General features: G+C 47.8%; 1 protein-coding gene across 7 annotated transcripts in view; it reads left to right on the plus strand.

The window, feature by feature from the left end:
* SMOX (spermine oxidase) overlaps positions 1-13,520 on the plus strand; it is a 61,845-nt gene extending 48,325 nt beyond the window's left edge. For 6 of the 7 annotated variants that reach the window (XM_087962675.1, XM_087962674.1, XM_087962676.1 and 3 more), the window contains 5 exons: positions 1,756-1,982; positions 5,239-5,412; positions 6,494-7,196; positions 11,959-12,119; positions 13,158-13,520. In XM_087962675.1, the coding sequence (XP_087818801.1) occupies positions 1,756-1,982; positions 5,239-5,412; positions 6,494-7,196; positions 11,959-12,119; positions 13,158-13,295 (1,403 nt within the window). In that variant the 3' untranslated portion in view covers positions 13,296-13,520. The remainder of the gene's footprint in view (positions 1-1,755; positions 1,983-5,238; positions 5,413-6,493; positions 7,197-11,958; positions 12,120-13,157) is intronic. The other variant, XM_087962681.1, reaches the window with a different exon arrangement.
* Positions 13,521-14,240: the final 720 nt, after the last annotated feature.

Raw genomic sequence — 14,240 nt, forward strand, 5'->3', positions numbered from 1 at the left:
CAAAACTGGATGCAGGATTCCAGGTGTGGCCTTACTAAGGCTTTACAAACCGGTACTAATACTTCACGTGAATCTTTTGAGGTTCAGGGTGATTTTCCTAGAGGGACATCAATGGGCATCTTGCCACCACGATCTCAGGCAGCTCCTGTTCCAGTTGAGGTTACAGGTGGTCCTCGACTTGCGACTACAATTGGGCCTCTTGCTAAGCCATTGGACAATTGTTACGCGAGTTTTGCCCCATTGGACGATCTCCCTTGCCCTGGTTTGTTAAGTGAATCATCGCAGTTGCTAAACTAGTCACATGGTCGTTAAGTGAACCTGGCTCCCCCATGGACTTTGCTTGCCAGAAGGTTGCAGAAGGGGATCACATGAACACCCCCCCCCCCCGGGACACTGCAGCCGTCGTAACTATGAGTCAGCTGCCAAGTGTCCAAGTTTCGATCACGTGACCATGGGGATGGTGCAACGGTCGTTAAGTGTGCAGAACGGTCACAAGTCACATTTTTTCAGTACTGTTGTAACTTCAGTCACTAAGTGAACTGTTGTAAGTCAAGGACTCCCTGTATTGATGAAGAGAGCATTCTTGATATATCTGCTTTCCCCCAAATTTATTGGCCGGAGAGATCTTTCCAGAAAGCGCCTTGATCTGCTTCTCTTTGTTTCCCTCCTTGCATAAATTGAGAGTTGATTGAATGAGTGCAGAAAATCTCCCTTTCATAATGAGCCAGTTTGGCCTCGTGGTGAAGGTATCAGGCCAAGAACCAGGAGACGGGGAGTTCTAGTCCCGCCTCAGCCATCAAAGCCGGTTGGGTGACTTTGGGCCAATCACCAGGAGACGGTGAGTTCTAGTCCCGCCTTAGCCATGAAAGATGGCTGGGTGATTTTGGGCCAATCACCAGGAGACGGTGAGTTCTAGTCCCGCCTTAGGCATGATAGTTGGCTGGGTGACTTTGGGCCAATCACCAGGAGACGGGGAGTTCTAGTCCCGCCTCAGGCATGAAAGCAGGCTGGGTGACTTTGGGCCAATCACCAGGAGACAATGAGTTCTAGTCCCGCCTTAGGCATGAAAGCCAGCTGGGTGACTTTGGGCCAATCACCAGGAGACGGTGAGTTCTAGTCCTGCCTTAGGCATGAAAGCCAGCTGGGTGACTTTGGGCCAATCACCAGGAGACGGTGAGTTCTAGTCCCGCCTTAGGCATGAAAGCCAGCTGGGTGACTTTGGGCCAATCACCAGGAGACGGTGAGTTCTAGTCCTGCCTTAGGCATGAAAGCCAGCTGGGTGACTTTGGGCCAATCACCAGGAGACGGTGAGTTCTAGTCCCGCCTTAGGCATGAAAGCCAGATAGATGATTTGGGCCCAGTCCCTCCCTCTCAGCCCGACCCACCTCGCAGGGTTGTTGTTGTGAGAAAAATAGGATGAAGTTGATGAGTTGGATATGTTTGCTGCCTTGAGTTATTTTATTATTATTATTATTATTATTATTATTATTATTATTATTATTATTATTATTATTATTATTATTATTATTATTATTATTAAACAATGATGAAAACAAATACATTGAGGCAGAAAAGAGTTCAGAGTGTCCATGTTGGCCCCAGCCCTTCCGTTACAGATCCCTGAATCTGCTACTCTTGCTGAGACCCCCCCTTGGCTTGGACAGGGGTGTGGGGGGGGCTCCCTTTCTCGGGCCCACCTTGGCTTCCCCCCCGCCCCACCTAACCTCCCTCCCTCCCTTCCTCCCCCCCCTGCAGCGAACGCGACTTTTGAACTGGGAGCGACGTGGATCCACGGCTCGCATGGAAACCCCGTCTATCATCTAGCAGAAGACAATGGCTTGCTCGAGGAGACGACCGACGATGAGCGGAGCTTGGGCCGCATCAGCCTCTACTCCCGGAATGGGGTCGCCTACCACCTCACCAGTGGCGGGCAGAGGATCCCGAAAGACGTGGTTGAAGAATTCAGCGATTTATACAACGAGGTTTGTAGCTCTGGGAAGGCCCTCCTGGCTGGTCTCTGGCTGTGCCTTAGAGGTCCTTTCCCCTCCCTTTCTCTTCCTCCCTCCCTCCCTGTCTCCATCTTTCTCTCTCTTTCCTTTCTTTCTTTCGTTCCTTTCTCTCTCCCTCTTTCTTCCTTTCTCTATCCTTCCATCTCCTCCCTCCCTCCCCTCTTTTCTTTCTTTCCTTCCTTCCTTCCTTCCTTCTCTGACTCTATCTTTCTTTCTTTGTTTTTCTTTCTTTCTCTTTCCCTATCTCTTTTTCTTTTTCCTTCCTTCCTCCCTCCCTCTCTGTCTCTCTTTCTCTCTGTCTCTCTTTCCTTCCTTTCTCTCTCCTGTCTTTCTCTCTCTCTTTTTCTCTTTCTTTCTTCCTTCTCTTTTTCTCACTCTCCTTCCTTCCTTCCTTCCTTCCTTCCTTCCTTCCTTCCTTCCTTCCTTCCTTCCTTCCTTCCTTCCTTCCTTCCTCTCTTCTCTGTCTCTTTCTCTTTCTGTTTTCCTTCCTTCTTTCCTTCATCTCTCTTTGTCTCCTTTGTTTTCCTTCCTTCCTTCCCTCCCTCCCTCCCTCCCTCCTTCCTTCCTTCCTTCCTTCCTTCCTTCCTTCCTTCCTTCCTTCCTTCCTCTCTTTTCTTCTCTTCTCTTCTCTTCTCTTCTCTTCTCTTCTCTGTCTCTTTCTTTCTCTTTCTGTTTTCCTTCCTTCCTTCTTTCCTTCGTCTCTCTTTGTCTCTTTGTTTTCCTTCCTTCCTTCCCTCCCTCCCTCCCTGTCCTTCCTTCCTTCCTTCCTTCCTTCCTTCCTTCCTTCCTTCCTTCCTTCCTTCCTTCCTTCCTTCCTTCCTTCCTTCCTTCCTTCCTTCCTTCCTTCTTTCTTTCTTTCTTTCTTTCTTTCTTTCTTTCTTTCTTTCTTTCTTTCTTTCTTTCTTTCTTTCTTTCTTTCTTTCTTTCTTTCTTTCTCTTTCTTTTCTCCCTCCTTCCCTCCCTCCCTCCCTCCCGTCTCTGTCTTTCTCTCTCTCTTTCCCCCTCTTTCTCTTTCTGTCTTCTTCTTTCTCTAATTTACTGCCCCTGCATGGGAAAGTAACCAGTTCAGATCCAGCTTGAAAGAAGCCTGGTTCAATTCATGGAGAACCTGACCAGGGTTATCTGTGGCTCCTGGTAACCGTGGTTGTCCACCATGGCTTGAATTGTAGAAGCATCTCTTAAATTCCGGGTTTGGGGAAGGAACAGTTGGAAACCATAGTTGCCCCGTTAATAAGATCGGTGACCTTCCCTGTATCTCCAATGGCAAAGCGGAAGACGAAATGGGCCTCCTTTATCTCCCGGAGTAAAATCACATGCAGGGCCTTTTCCTCCTAAGGAGGTTCACCTGGGATCCCAAGACTCCTTCGAGATTGTCCACGCTCAGATTCCTGGTTTATTAAAGGCCGGAGCTGCCGTCACGGATATCCTCTTAGAGCATTCCTAGCCTCATTTAAAAAGCTGGGAATAAATTAGAGGACTTATTGAAAGCTCCACACTCCCCTCTCGGGCCTCGTGACACTGCCCCAGCAATTTCAGGTTGGTGTTTGAAAATGTGGGCTTTCGGGTTTGCTCCCGGCACAGAAACCCCAATGAAGTAAAACCCCGGATTATTTATTTGATTTTTGCTCGTCTTGCAAAAATATGACCTGCTTCCTTTCGGCGAGCGGCTTAGGAAGGCTTAAGCAACCTTGTGCTTGAGCAGGTTATATCAGGCTGTGCAACAATCAGAACGACGGCTACTATGTGTGCAGGGAGAGAGTATGTCAAGGCTCCATGGACAAGTAGCGTTAAGGTATTGCAATTTAAGTGGCTGATGCAAGATGAGGCTGATGCAACTGAGGATGAATCGGCATAGCATTGGTACTGCTCCTTTAAGACTGGGGAAGGGTTCTTCCCCTTTAAGAGGTGTTTATATAAGAGGCAGCCATTAGAGGGTGTGCTCTCTCCCTCCTTGTGTCCGGGATTCATTGCAGACTTCTCTGTGTAGAGTTAAGAAGAAGAAAGATTGCTTGTAAGGTATTTTGCCTGCCACATATATGTCTGTATATAACTGTTGTATATTAACCACTAAGACTCTGTGTGCTGTGTTGTGCTCCTGGGTTGTCTCATAATGGCAGTCAGGCTGCAAATGCTCCGACAGGTGGTCCTCAATTTACAACAGTTTGTTTAGTGACCGTTCAACGTTTCAGCGACACTGAGAAAGGCGACTTAGGGGCATTTTGCACACAACCTGTCACAGCCTCCCTATGGTCATGTGATCCAACTTAGCAAATATAAAGTCCTACACTTAGGCAAGGAAAACCAAAAGGACCCATATAGACTGGGTGAAACCAGGCTCAAGAGCAGGAACTGGGAGAGGGATCTTGGAGTCTTAGTGGACAACCAGCTAAATAGGAGCCAGCCGTGTGCAGCAGCAGCCAAAAAAGCCAACGCAATCCTAAATTGTATTAACAGAGGGATACAATCGAGATCAAGGGAGGTACTAATACCGCTCTATAAAGCCTTAGTAAGGCCACACCTAGAGTCCTGCATCCAGTTTTGGTCACCACACTATAAAAAAGATGTTGAGACTCTAGAAAGAGTGCAGAGAAGAGCAACCAGGAGGATTAGGGGGTGGTTGGAGGCTAAAATATACAATGAATGGTTGCAGGAACCGGGCCTGGCTAGTCTAGTAAAGAGAAGGACCAGGGGAGACATGATAGCGGTCTTCCAATATTTGAGGGGCTGCCACAGGGAGGAAGAGGTCAAAGCCATTTTCTAAAACACCTGAAGGCCAGACAAGGAACAATGGATGGAAACTGAACAAGGGGAGATTCAACCTGGAAATAAGGAGGAATTTTCTGACAGTGAGAACAATCCACCCATGGAACAGAAGTTTCCTTCGGATGTTGTGGGAGCTTCATCTCTAGAAGCTTTCAAAAAGAGATTGGACTGCCATCTGTCAGAAATGGTGTAAGGTCTCCCGCTTGGGCAGGGGGTTGGACTAGATGACCTACAAGGTCCCTTCCAACTCTGATTATCTGTTATCTATTATCTGTTAAAATCGACGGGGAAAGCATAGCTGGCTGGAGAATTCTTGGAGTTGAAGTCCACAAAGTCTTAAATTCTTGGAGTTGAAGTCCACAAGTCTTCTTGGAGTTGAAGTCCACAAGTTTGGGGACCCCAAATGCCTCAGAGTCTTGGGTTATGGAGTCTTGGTTTTATGCACTTCCTCTCTGTCCGGAAACAGGTCTATAACCTGACTCAGGAGTTCTTCCAGAATGGTAAACCAGTCAATGCCGACAGCAAGAATAGCGTGGGGATCTTCACGCGAGATGTCGTGCGCAAACGCGTCAAGGCCGATCAAGACGACTCGGAGACGATCAAGAAGCTGAAGCTCGCCATGATCCAGCAATACCTGAAAGTAAGGAGGGGATGGGAACCGATGGAGGGTGGGGGCTTGAAGCGCCAGGTGTCAACTCACCAAATGTTTCTAGGGTCTTTTTTAGAGTTGCCAGCAGAAAGGGAGGAGGGAGCAGTGGGGCAGCTTGGAAACGGAAACTGCATTCCATAAATAGTTTTCAAAGATAGTGACTAGGTGACTGAAGTTTCTGCCCCGCAAAATTCTAACTGGAGAGCATGATTGGTGAGTCTGGGCTATGGATGGGTCCCATTGGAGAATATGAATTAAGATACACCCAGGGAGTGCAGGGGGAAAAACCAGGGTCAAGGGTGACAGTGAATGATGTGTCTCAGAGTCGGCTACACCCAGGCAATGTCGACATGTTTACTGCCAATAAATCCTTTTGAAGTTTTGGAAGTTTGGCTCGAGACTCATGATTTAATGTAAACTGTAATGTAAATTTAATGTAACTGCCTGGAATCCCAACACCAGGCTTCAAGAATTCCCCCATGTTTTATGATTGACAGCAGTTGTGCTGTAGAGATCTACAGCTTGTGGTCCAAACTTAAGTTCTCACATCGGTGAGAGCTGCCCTACATCAAGTTTTGAGCTACACATCATATAGCGTAGGTCAAAACTTGATGGCGCCCAAGAACAAGCTGTTTGGTGGCCCACCAGATACTCCTCATGCTTCTAGGTTAGAAATCTGGGCCATAACATCTCATGGAGACATCTATGAAAATGCAAATTAGACAGGATCAGCAGAAAGTAGGACTCAGCAACCTGACTTAGGTGTAAACTATGATTCTGTTGTGGCCTGTCGGCTGCCAGCCCTTCCAGCAGCCAAATCAGAAGAGGAGGAGGAGGCGTGGGAATCAAGATCAGCATCAGGGCAACCTGGGAGTTCCAGGCAGAGGAGAGGAGAGCAGTGGAAATCTATGGGCTGGTCCTCAGGATGGAAGAGCCACTGCTGCTAGTGAGGTCCCACCCGAGCTCTGAGGGTTTGTTGTGTTTGGGGAGCCGGGTCCAAACAGGGAAGGAATGACTTCCACCCGGAGAAGAATGTCCTAATGGAAAATATCCTCTTCCGTTTCTTCTGGAGCAGGTGGAAAGTTGTGAGAGCAGCTCTCACAGCATGGACGAAGTCTCTCTCAGCGAATTTGGGGAGTGGACCGAGATCCCCGGAGCCCACCACATCATCCCGTGTGGCTTCATGAAAATTGTGGAGATCCTCTCCCGTTCCATCCCAGAGTCCGTCGTCCACCTGAACAAGCCGGTCAAATGTATCCACTGGAACCAGTCCATCAGCAAGGAGATCGAGCAGGTGGCTGACCACAACGAAGAGCGCCTGGAGGACAACGCGGGGTACAGCGTCCTGGTGGAGTGCGACGACTGCGAGTTCCTCTTGGCTGACCACGTCATCGTGACGGTCTCCTTGGGGGTCCTGAAGAAGCGCCACGAGGAGATGTTCTACCCGCCGTTGCCCGAAGAGAAGGTGCTGGCCATCCAGAAGCTGGGCATTAGCACCACCGATAAGATCTTCCTGGAATTTGAGGCGCCCTTCTGGAGCCCCGAATGCAACAGCATTCAGTTCGTTTGGGAAGATGAGGCGGAGGCCGAGAGCCTCACCTATCCGGAAGAGCTGTGGTACAAGAAGATCTGCAGCTTTGACGTCCTCTACCCGCCGGAGCGTTACGGCCATGTCTTGAGTGGCTGGATCTGCGGCGAGGAGGCCCTCATCATGGAGAAGTACGACGACGAAACGGTCGCAGAGATCTGCACTGAGATGCTTCGCAAATTTACAGGTCGGTGGTCCTTCTCTTTGGGATCTTAGAAGGTGGGTCTAGAACAGTGATGGCGAACCTTTCCCATCTGTTTTTGGCCTCTCAGAGGCTCAAGGGAAGCCTCTGGAGCCTCAGGAGGCCGGAAAACGGGCCCGTTTCGGTATTTCCGGTATTTCTGGAAGGCCCGTTTTTCGACTTCCCGAGACTGCAGAGGCTTCCCTCGAGCCTCTGGGAGGCCGAAAACCGGCCGAAAACCAGCTGGGAGGTGCGCGCATGCACAGTGCAGGTAAGTTTGGCTGGGGCTCGCGTGCCATAGGTTTGCCCTCACGGATCTAGAAGGTGGGGTGGAGAGCGATGTTGAGCCATGATCAATCATAGAGCCAAGGCTTAGGTAGGTGCTTCCATACAGATGTTCATCATCATGGGAGGAGCCACATCTGTTTATGGTGGGGCCAAGATAAAGGTAGGGGCTTCCAAGGAGTCCCAGGCAGAACCTACTCATTAATCATGATCAACATCCCATTTATGGCGGGAGCAAGGCAGGTGTAGGTGCTTCCAAGGAGTTCTGTGCAGAACTTCATCATGATTTTTGAAGGAGGGCTTCCCATTTATGATGGGACCTTGGTCATTAACAGCATCCCATTTACGGTGCTACCTGTTCTGACCCAGGCTTATTGAGACACAAACAAACCCGCGTTAGTCTCCAAACCCCTTTTTTCTTCATTTCAACGGCTGGGAATTTTAGCCATTCACAGCCTGTAATGAGTCTCCAACAGTTTGTAAATAGTCCCATGGAAGCCTGCCAAAGTCCTTCGGGATAAGTCTGATAAGCACCCACCTTTATCTCCCTTGAAATGCTGCCAAGGACTAAGTTGCCAATTAGCTGTACAAGACCAAACGGAGCACAAATTCAACACGGAGCTTCAGGTTTCAAACCGACCAGTAGGAACAAAGTTGCTTCCTGCAAAGGCTCCTGTCCCTTTGCTCCTCCTTTATGTCTTATGGGAGGGGCCAATCATCTCCCAGCCTTACTCCTGAGTCGCCCCTTTTGTCTTAACTGTTCTTGCCTTCTGGCAGCTCTGTGCAAGCGCGCACTGGGAACAGGCTCCCCTTGTTCCTCTGCCTCACTGATGTCAGATTCTGGAGCCTCCGGAGTCAACACATAACTCTCAGGTGCCCCTGGTCTCGTCTCTGTGTCGGACGCAGGTCCCTCGTCCGAGCCCTCCCCAAACTCCCGGACTGGCCCATGGTCCTCCCCACTGTCCAACTCTGCTCCCAGCTCCGCAGGTTGCCGGCAGACCCCAACACTCCCAAGGCAGATGTAGGTGCTTCCAAGGAGTCTCATGAAGGACTTAATCACTGTGGGAGGAGTCATGTCTCATTTATGGTGGGACCAAGGTTTAGGTAGGTGCTTCCAAGTAGTTCCGTGCAGGACTTTTTCGAAGGAGAAGGAATTAGGGGGATATTTCCTTCGAATTAAGCTTGAATCCTGCTAGGAACGATAGATCACAGTTCTTTTCTTGGAATTAGCCCGGAAGGCGTTGATGGTCATTGCCGTCTTCTGTTACGTTGCTTGAGACTTCGTGGTCTAGTCAACAACTAGATTTTAGATGAAAGTATAAGTATCTACGTCCTTCAAACCAAATTTCACAAATGCTTTGACCTTGTGTCCCACCTTCATCTCCTCCCCCAGTAATTTCTTAACCTTGTTTGGGGATGTCAGCTAGCTTTCAAATTATTGACCAACATTACATTCAACAGCAATAGCAACAGCCCTTAGACTTATATACCGCTTTATAAGTGCTTTTCAGCCCTCTCTAAGCAGTTTACAGAGTCAGCCTCTTGCCCCCCCAACAATCTTGGTCCTCATTTTACCCACCTCGGAAGGAAGGAAGGCTGAGTCCACCTTGAGCCTGGCGGGATTCGAACTGCCAAAGTGCAGGCAGCTGGCAGTCAGCAGAAGGAGCCTGCAATATTGCACTTTCACCACTGCGCCACCAATGCTTGTCTTTGCTGAATAGAAATATGAGTAAATTTGTTCTGACGTAGCTCCTCAGACACGTCAAACTGTCTGTATTTAAATCAGTGATTCCTTTCTTAGGAGCGCCGGCGGCCCCGGCAAAAAATTTCTCTCTCACCGCAGGCTAACAAGTCCGCCCTGCAGGGGAGATGAATAGTTGTCTGCCACCCCTATTCATCTCCGCCCCCCACTGCCTTTGATCCCCAGAGCTCGGGCGGGGCTTTGCCAGCAGTGGTGGCTCTTCCGTCCCAAGGACCGGCCCATAGATTTCCACTGCTCTCCTCTCCTCTCCTCTGCCTTCTGTGCATCCTTGCGTCAGGCACTGGGCCCGGCTGTTCCTCCTCTTCCTCATCAGCCACCTCCAAACCTGGGGCTGTTGACTCTCCATCTGAGGGCTCTCTCTCCCTCTCCCTCCCTCCCTCCCTCCCTCCCTCCCTCCCTCTTTCTCTCTCTCTCTCTCTCTCTCTCTCTCTCTCTCTCTCTCTCTCTCCCTCTCCCCCTCTCTCTGCCAGTTCCATTCCCTCTTCCCCCTCGGAACTCCCATGTTGCCTTATGCTGATCCTGACTCCCATGCCTCCTCCTCCTCCTCCTCCTCCTCCTCCTCCTCCTCCTCCTCCTCCTCCTCCCTCCTCCTCCTCCTCCTCCCTCCTCCTCCTCCTCCTCCTCTCTCCTCCTCCTCCTCCTCCTCCTCCTCCTCCTCCTCCCTTTTCCTCTCTCCTCTTTCCTCCTCCTCCTCCTCCTCCTTCTTCTCCTCCTCCTTTTCCTCCTCCTCCTCCTCCTCCTCCTTCTCCTCCTCTGATTCAGCTGCTGGAAGGGCCAGTGGCCAACAGGCCACAAAAGAATCATAGTTTATGCCTAAGTCAGTTGGTTGAATCCTACTTTCTGCTGATCCTGTCCAATTTGCGTTTTCGTTTGAAGACGCTGGCAGAAACTTTTCCCCCAAGCAGAAAAACCGGTTTTAGAAGAATCGTTTGGGCTTGTTACCCTGCGGGTTTTTTTTTTCTTTGACCTGGGCATGACTATAAATACATGGTCAGGTATTTCTGCCACCGTCATCAGAAAGCATGTGATACTTTTTAATAATATTTACTTAACTGTTTTGGCACCAGATTCCTCTTGATTTTTCAGTTTAAGTATTATTCATTTTCTACTATTACATTTAATTAGTGCTGAATAAACATCGTGTTGTCTGGGTTATTTTATTTGCTTAACAAATACAAATTATATTCCTATTTTTTTTCCAGCCATTTGTAAAATAAATTCCATGTTTGGTAGTATTCTGTATCTTCTTTCTGTTTAATCTTCAGTGTGAGTCCGTCCATTTCCGCACAGTCCAATATCTTCTTCATTATCTCTGCATCTGGTGGCACTTCTTCATTTTTTCCAATGCTGAGCAAATTCATTCCTTGCTGCAGTTAATACATGCAATATTAAATATACTCTTTGTTTATCAAATTTTTCTGGTGCTATATCGTATTTTAAAAGTTCAGGTTTAAGATCTACATATTTTCCAAGATTCCTCTTGATTTTTAATTACTGTACATCAACAAATCTGTCTACAACAAAAACTTCAGAGTTGCTAGAATAATCTCAAATCTAGAATAAAAAGAGATTATTCTCACAAATCTGACATTTTTGTTAAATGCAGAGAGTCCTTTGACTTACGACCACATTTCCGTTGTTAAGCGAGACATTCGTTAAGTTTGAGTCCAACCGCCCCCCCCACCCCCATTTTACGACCTTTCTGGCCACGGCTGTTAAGTGAATCACTGCAGTTGTTCAATTAGTAACCTGGTTGTTAAGTGAATCTTGTTTCCCCTGTTGATTTTGATGGTCCGGAGGTAGTAAAAGGGAATCCCGTGACCCTTGGGGCAATGAAACCGTCATAACTGTGAGTCAGTGGCCAAGGGTCTGAATTTTGATCACATGACCCTTGGGGTGCTGCATTAGTTATAAGTGCGTAAAAACAATCGTTTTTCTTTTCTTTTCTGGATAAATTTTATTAAACATTTTCCAACAATTTGAAAACATATTGTTCTGACCCAAACCTGGTTCCAAGGAAACAAACATCGAAACGGAGGTAACAGCAAAACCTTTTAAGGATTCTTTACGAATTCTGTTCCTTCCCGGTTAAAAGGCTGTTTCAAACTAATGGTCTCAGATAAGAACGACCCTGGCCAAGGAGGTGCAAGGCTGCCAAGAACACAAGATAAAGTTGCCAAGAAATAGTTCAAACACAAAGAGTCTCCAAACACCAACCAAGAGAATCCGAAAGTCCACAAGGCTTCAATGCAAAAACGTCTTTGCTTCCTGCAAAGAACTAACCCTATTATTTTAATTTCTATGGTTCTGGGTCTTCCTTCCAGCTGCATTACTTGACTAATACTGGATTCAGAACTACCTTTATTTCCCTGAAAATAAAGGGTCTTTCTTATATTAATTTTTTTTGCTCCAAAAGATGCAGTAGGCCTTATTTTCCAGTTAGGTCTTATTTTGGGGGAAACACGGTACTAAAACTGTCTGTCTGGCCGACGCTCTTAACTTGGGCTTATATTACGATCATCCTGAAAAATCATGGTAGGGCTTAATTTCCAGTTAGGTCTTATTTTGGGAGAAATACAGTAAATGCTAAGGGGCATCTCCCAAGGAGCGAATATCTTCCTGCTGGAAAATCAAGGCCAAGAGATGTCTTAAATTTGGGGTTTCAAATTGGAGGTTTCATATTTTTTTCAACTGCTCTCACAATCCTCATTTTCGCTTTAGGGAATCCAGACATTCCGAAACCTCGGCGGATCCTTCGATCCTCTTGGGGCAGCAACCCCTATTTCCGTGGTTCTTACTCTTACACGCAAGTTGGGTCGAGCGGAGCAGACGTGGAGAAACTTGCGAAACCCTTGCCTTATACAGAGAGTTCCAAAACTGTGGTAGGTATTAGCACTGCCAGCAGTGATGACGTTATCTAGTTGGATAATTAAACGTCTGCAAGAAAGCTGTCAATCTCAGAGAGCACCAACCCCACAATCTCCCTGCCATCTTCCTCTTCTTCCTCTTCCTCCTCCTCCTCTTCCCCTCCTCCTCTTCCTCCTCCTTCTTTTCTTCCCCTCCTCTTCCTCCCCCCCTCCTCCTCCTCTTCCCCTCCTCCTCTTCCTCCTCTTCCCCTCCTCCTCCTCCCCCTCTTCCTCCTTCTCCTCCTCAACCCTGTGAGGTAGGTTGGGCTGAGAGAAAGTGAGTAGCCCCAAAGTCACCCATTCAAGTTCTATGCCTAAGACAGGACTAGAACTCCCCGTCTCCTGGTGTTTGGCCCAAAGCCACTTAACTGGCTTTCATGCCTAAGGCGGGACTAGAACTCGCAGTCCCCTGGTGTCTATTCTGATTTCTTCACCTCTAAACCAGACTGGATTTTCTGGCATATCTTCCCACTGTGGAGGAATCTAGAACAACTGAATATTTTCTGAACTTATTTCCCGCGTCTTCTTGGTCCCTGAAAAGTTGACGCGATAGAATTTGTTTTGCAACGTGACATCACGGGATAGAATGCAGGTAGTCCTTGGCTTAACGACCACCACAGAACCCAGAAATACCTGTTGCTAAGCGAGATGTTGGTTAAATGAGTTCGGCCCCCATTTTATGTCCTTTCTTTATAACCAGTTGTTAAGTGAGTCACACGGTGGTTATTAAGTGAATCTGGCTTCCCCATGGCTGGGCACCACCACTATCATAAATACGGGTTGCCAAGCCTCTGAATTTTGATCCCCGTAACTACGGAGACGCAATGGTCGTAAGTGCGAAAAATGGTCCCAAGTCACCTTTTTTTCGGTGCTGTTGTAACTTCGATCGGTCGCTCAACCAACTGTTGTTATTGGGGTTATTGTTTTACAAAATGTTGCTTAAGAACCTTTTTCTCTCTTTTCCCCCCCTCTTTCTTGGCTCTCTCTCTCTCTCTCTCCCACCTGGATCTCCAGCCTAAACAGGTGATGTTTTCAGGTGAGGCAACGCACAGGAAGTACTACTCCACCACCCATGGTGCTTTGCTGTCTGGCCAGAGAGAGGCGGCTCATCTGACCGAAATGTACCAAGATCTTCTGTCCTGCAAGAATTGAGAGAAACAGGACCTGCGGAAGACATTTTAACTTTTAATTCCTTTTACTGTTGTGCATCTAAACCGGGAATCCCCAAACATGGCCGCTTTAAGATTTGTGGACTTCAACTCCCAGAATTCCTCTGGCTGAGGAATTCTGGGAGCTGAAGTCCACAAGTCTTAAAGGGGCCAAGTTTGGAGACCTCTGGATTCTAAACCAAATTTTCCTTTTCCTCTCGTTTTTTTTTTTTAAAAAAAAACAGCCGATCCTAGAAACATTTTTATCTTTTGATATGACCAAAACTAGTTTTCGCTATTTTAACCCCCTAGTTGGTGGAACATCGTTTTGTTTTCCCCGTTAGTGTATTGTTAACAGGAAAGGCTGTTCCCTTGGCCTGGGTGGAAGTGGATTTCTCGTGTCCGGCCTTTTTCACTTCTGGGAAAGATTTCTCTCCGTCTCTTCTTTCTTTCTTTCTTTCTTTCTTTCTTTCTTTCTTTCTTTCTTTCTTTCTTTCTTTCTTTCTTTCTTTCTTTCTTTCTTTCTCTCTCTCTCTCTCTCTCTCTCTCTCTCTCTCTCTCTCTCTCTCTCCTCTCCTCCCCCTCCCTCCCTCCCTCCCTCCTCCTCCTCCCTCTCTCTCTCTCTCTCTCTCTCTCTCTCTCTCTCTCTCTCCGGTATTGTAAGTGCCTTCTATAGTTCAATAAATGTTGCAGTGGTCACTCTTTTCTATGTGTGGGCAGCATTCCTTGCGAGAAGCATCATGACACTTTCTCCTCCTCCTCCTCCTGCTCCTCCTCCTCCTGCTCCTCCTCCTCCTCCTCCTCCTCCTCCTCCTCCTCCTCCTCCTCCTCCTCCTCCTCCTTGCAAATCACAAGAAACTACACAGGTTTGTTATTTTGGTAGTGGAGCACTTGTTTTTCTAGAATTTTCTGTCATTTCCTCGGCTGATGAGGATATCCAGGAAGGGTG

Source organism: Notechis scutatus, chromosome 4 (genome assembly GCF_049901735.1).
Source record: "Notechis scutatus isolate UNSWTSFEM ecotype Mainland chromosome 4, rNotScu1.2, whole genome shotgun sequence".
NCBI classification, from domain to species: Eukaryota; Metazoa; Chordata; class Lepidosauria; order Squamata; family Elapidae; genus Notechis; species Notechis scutatus.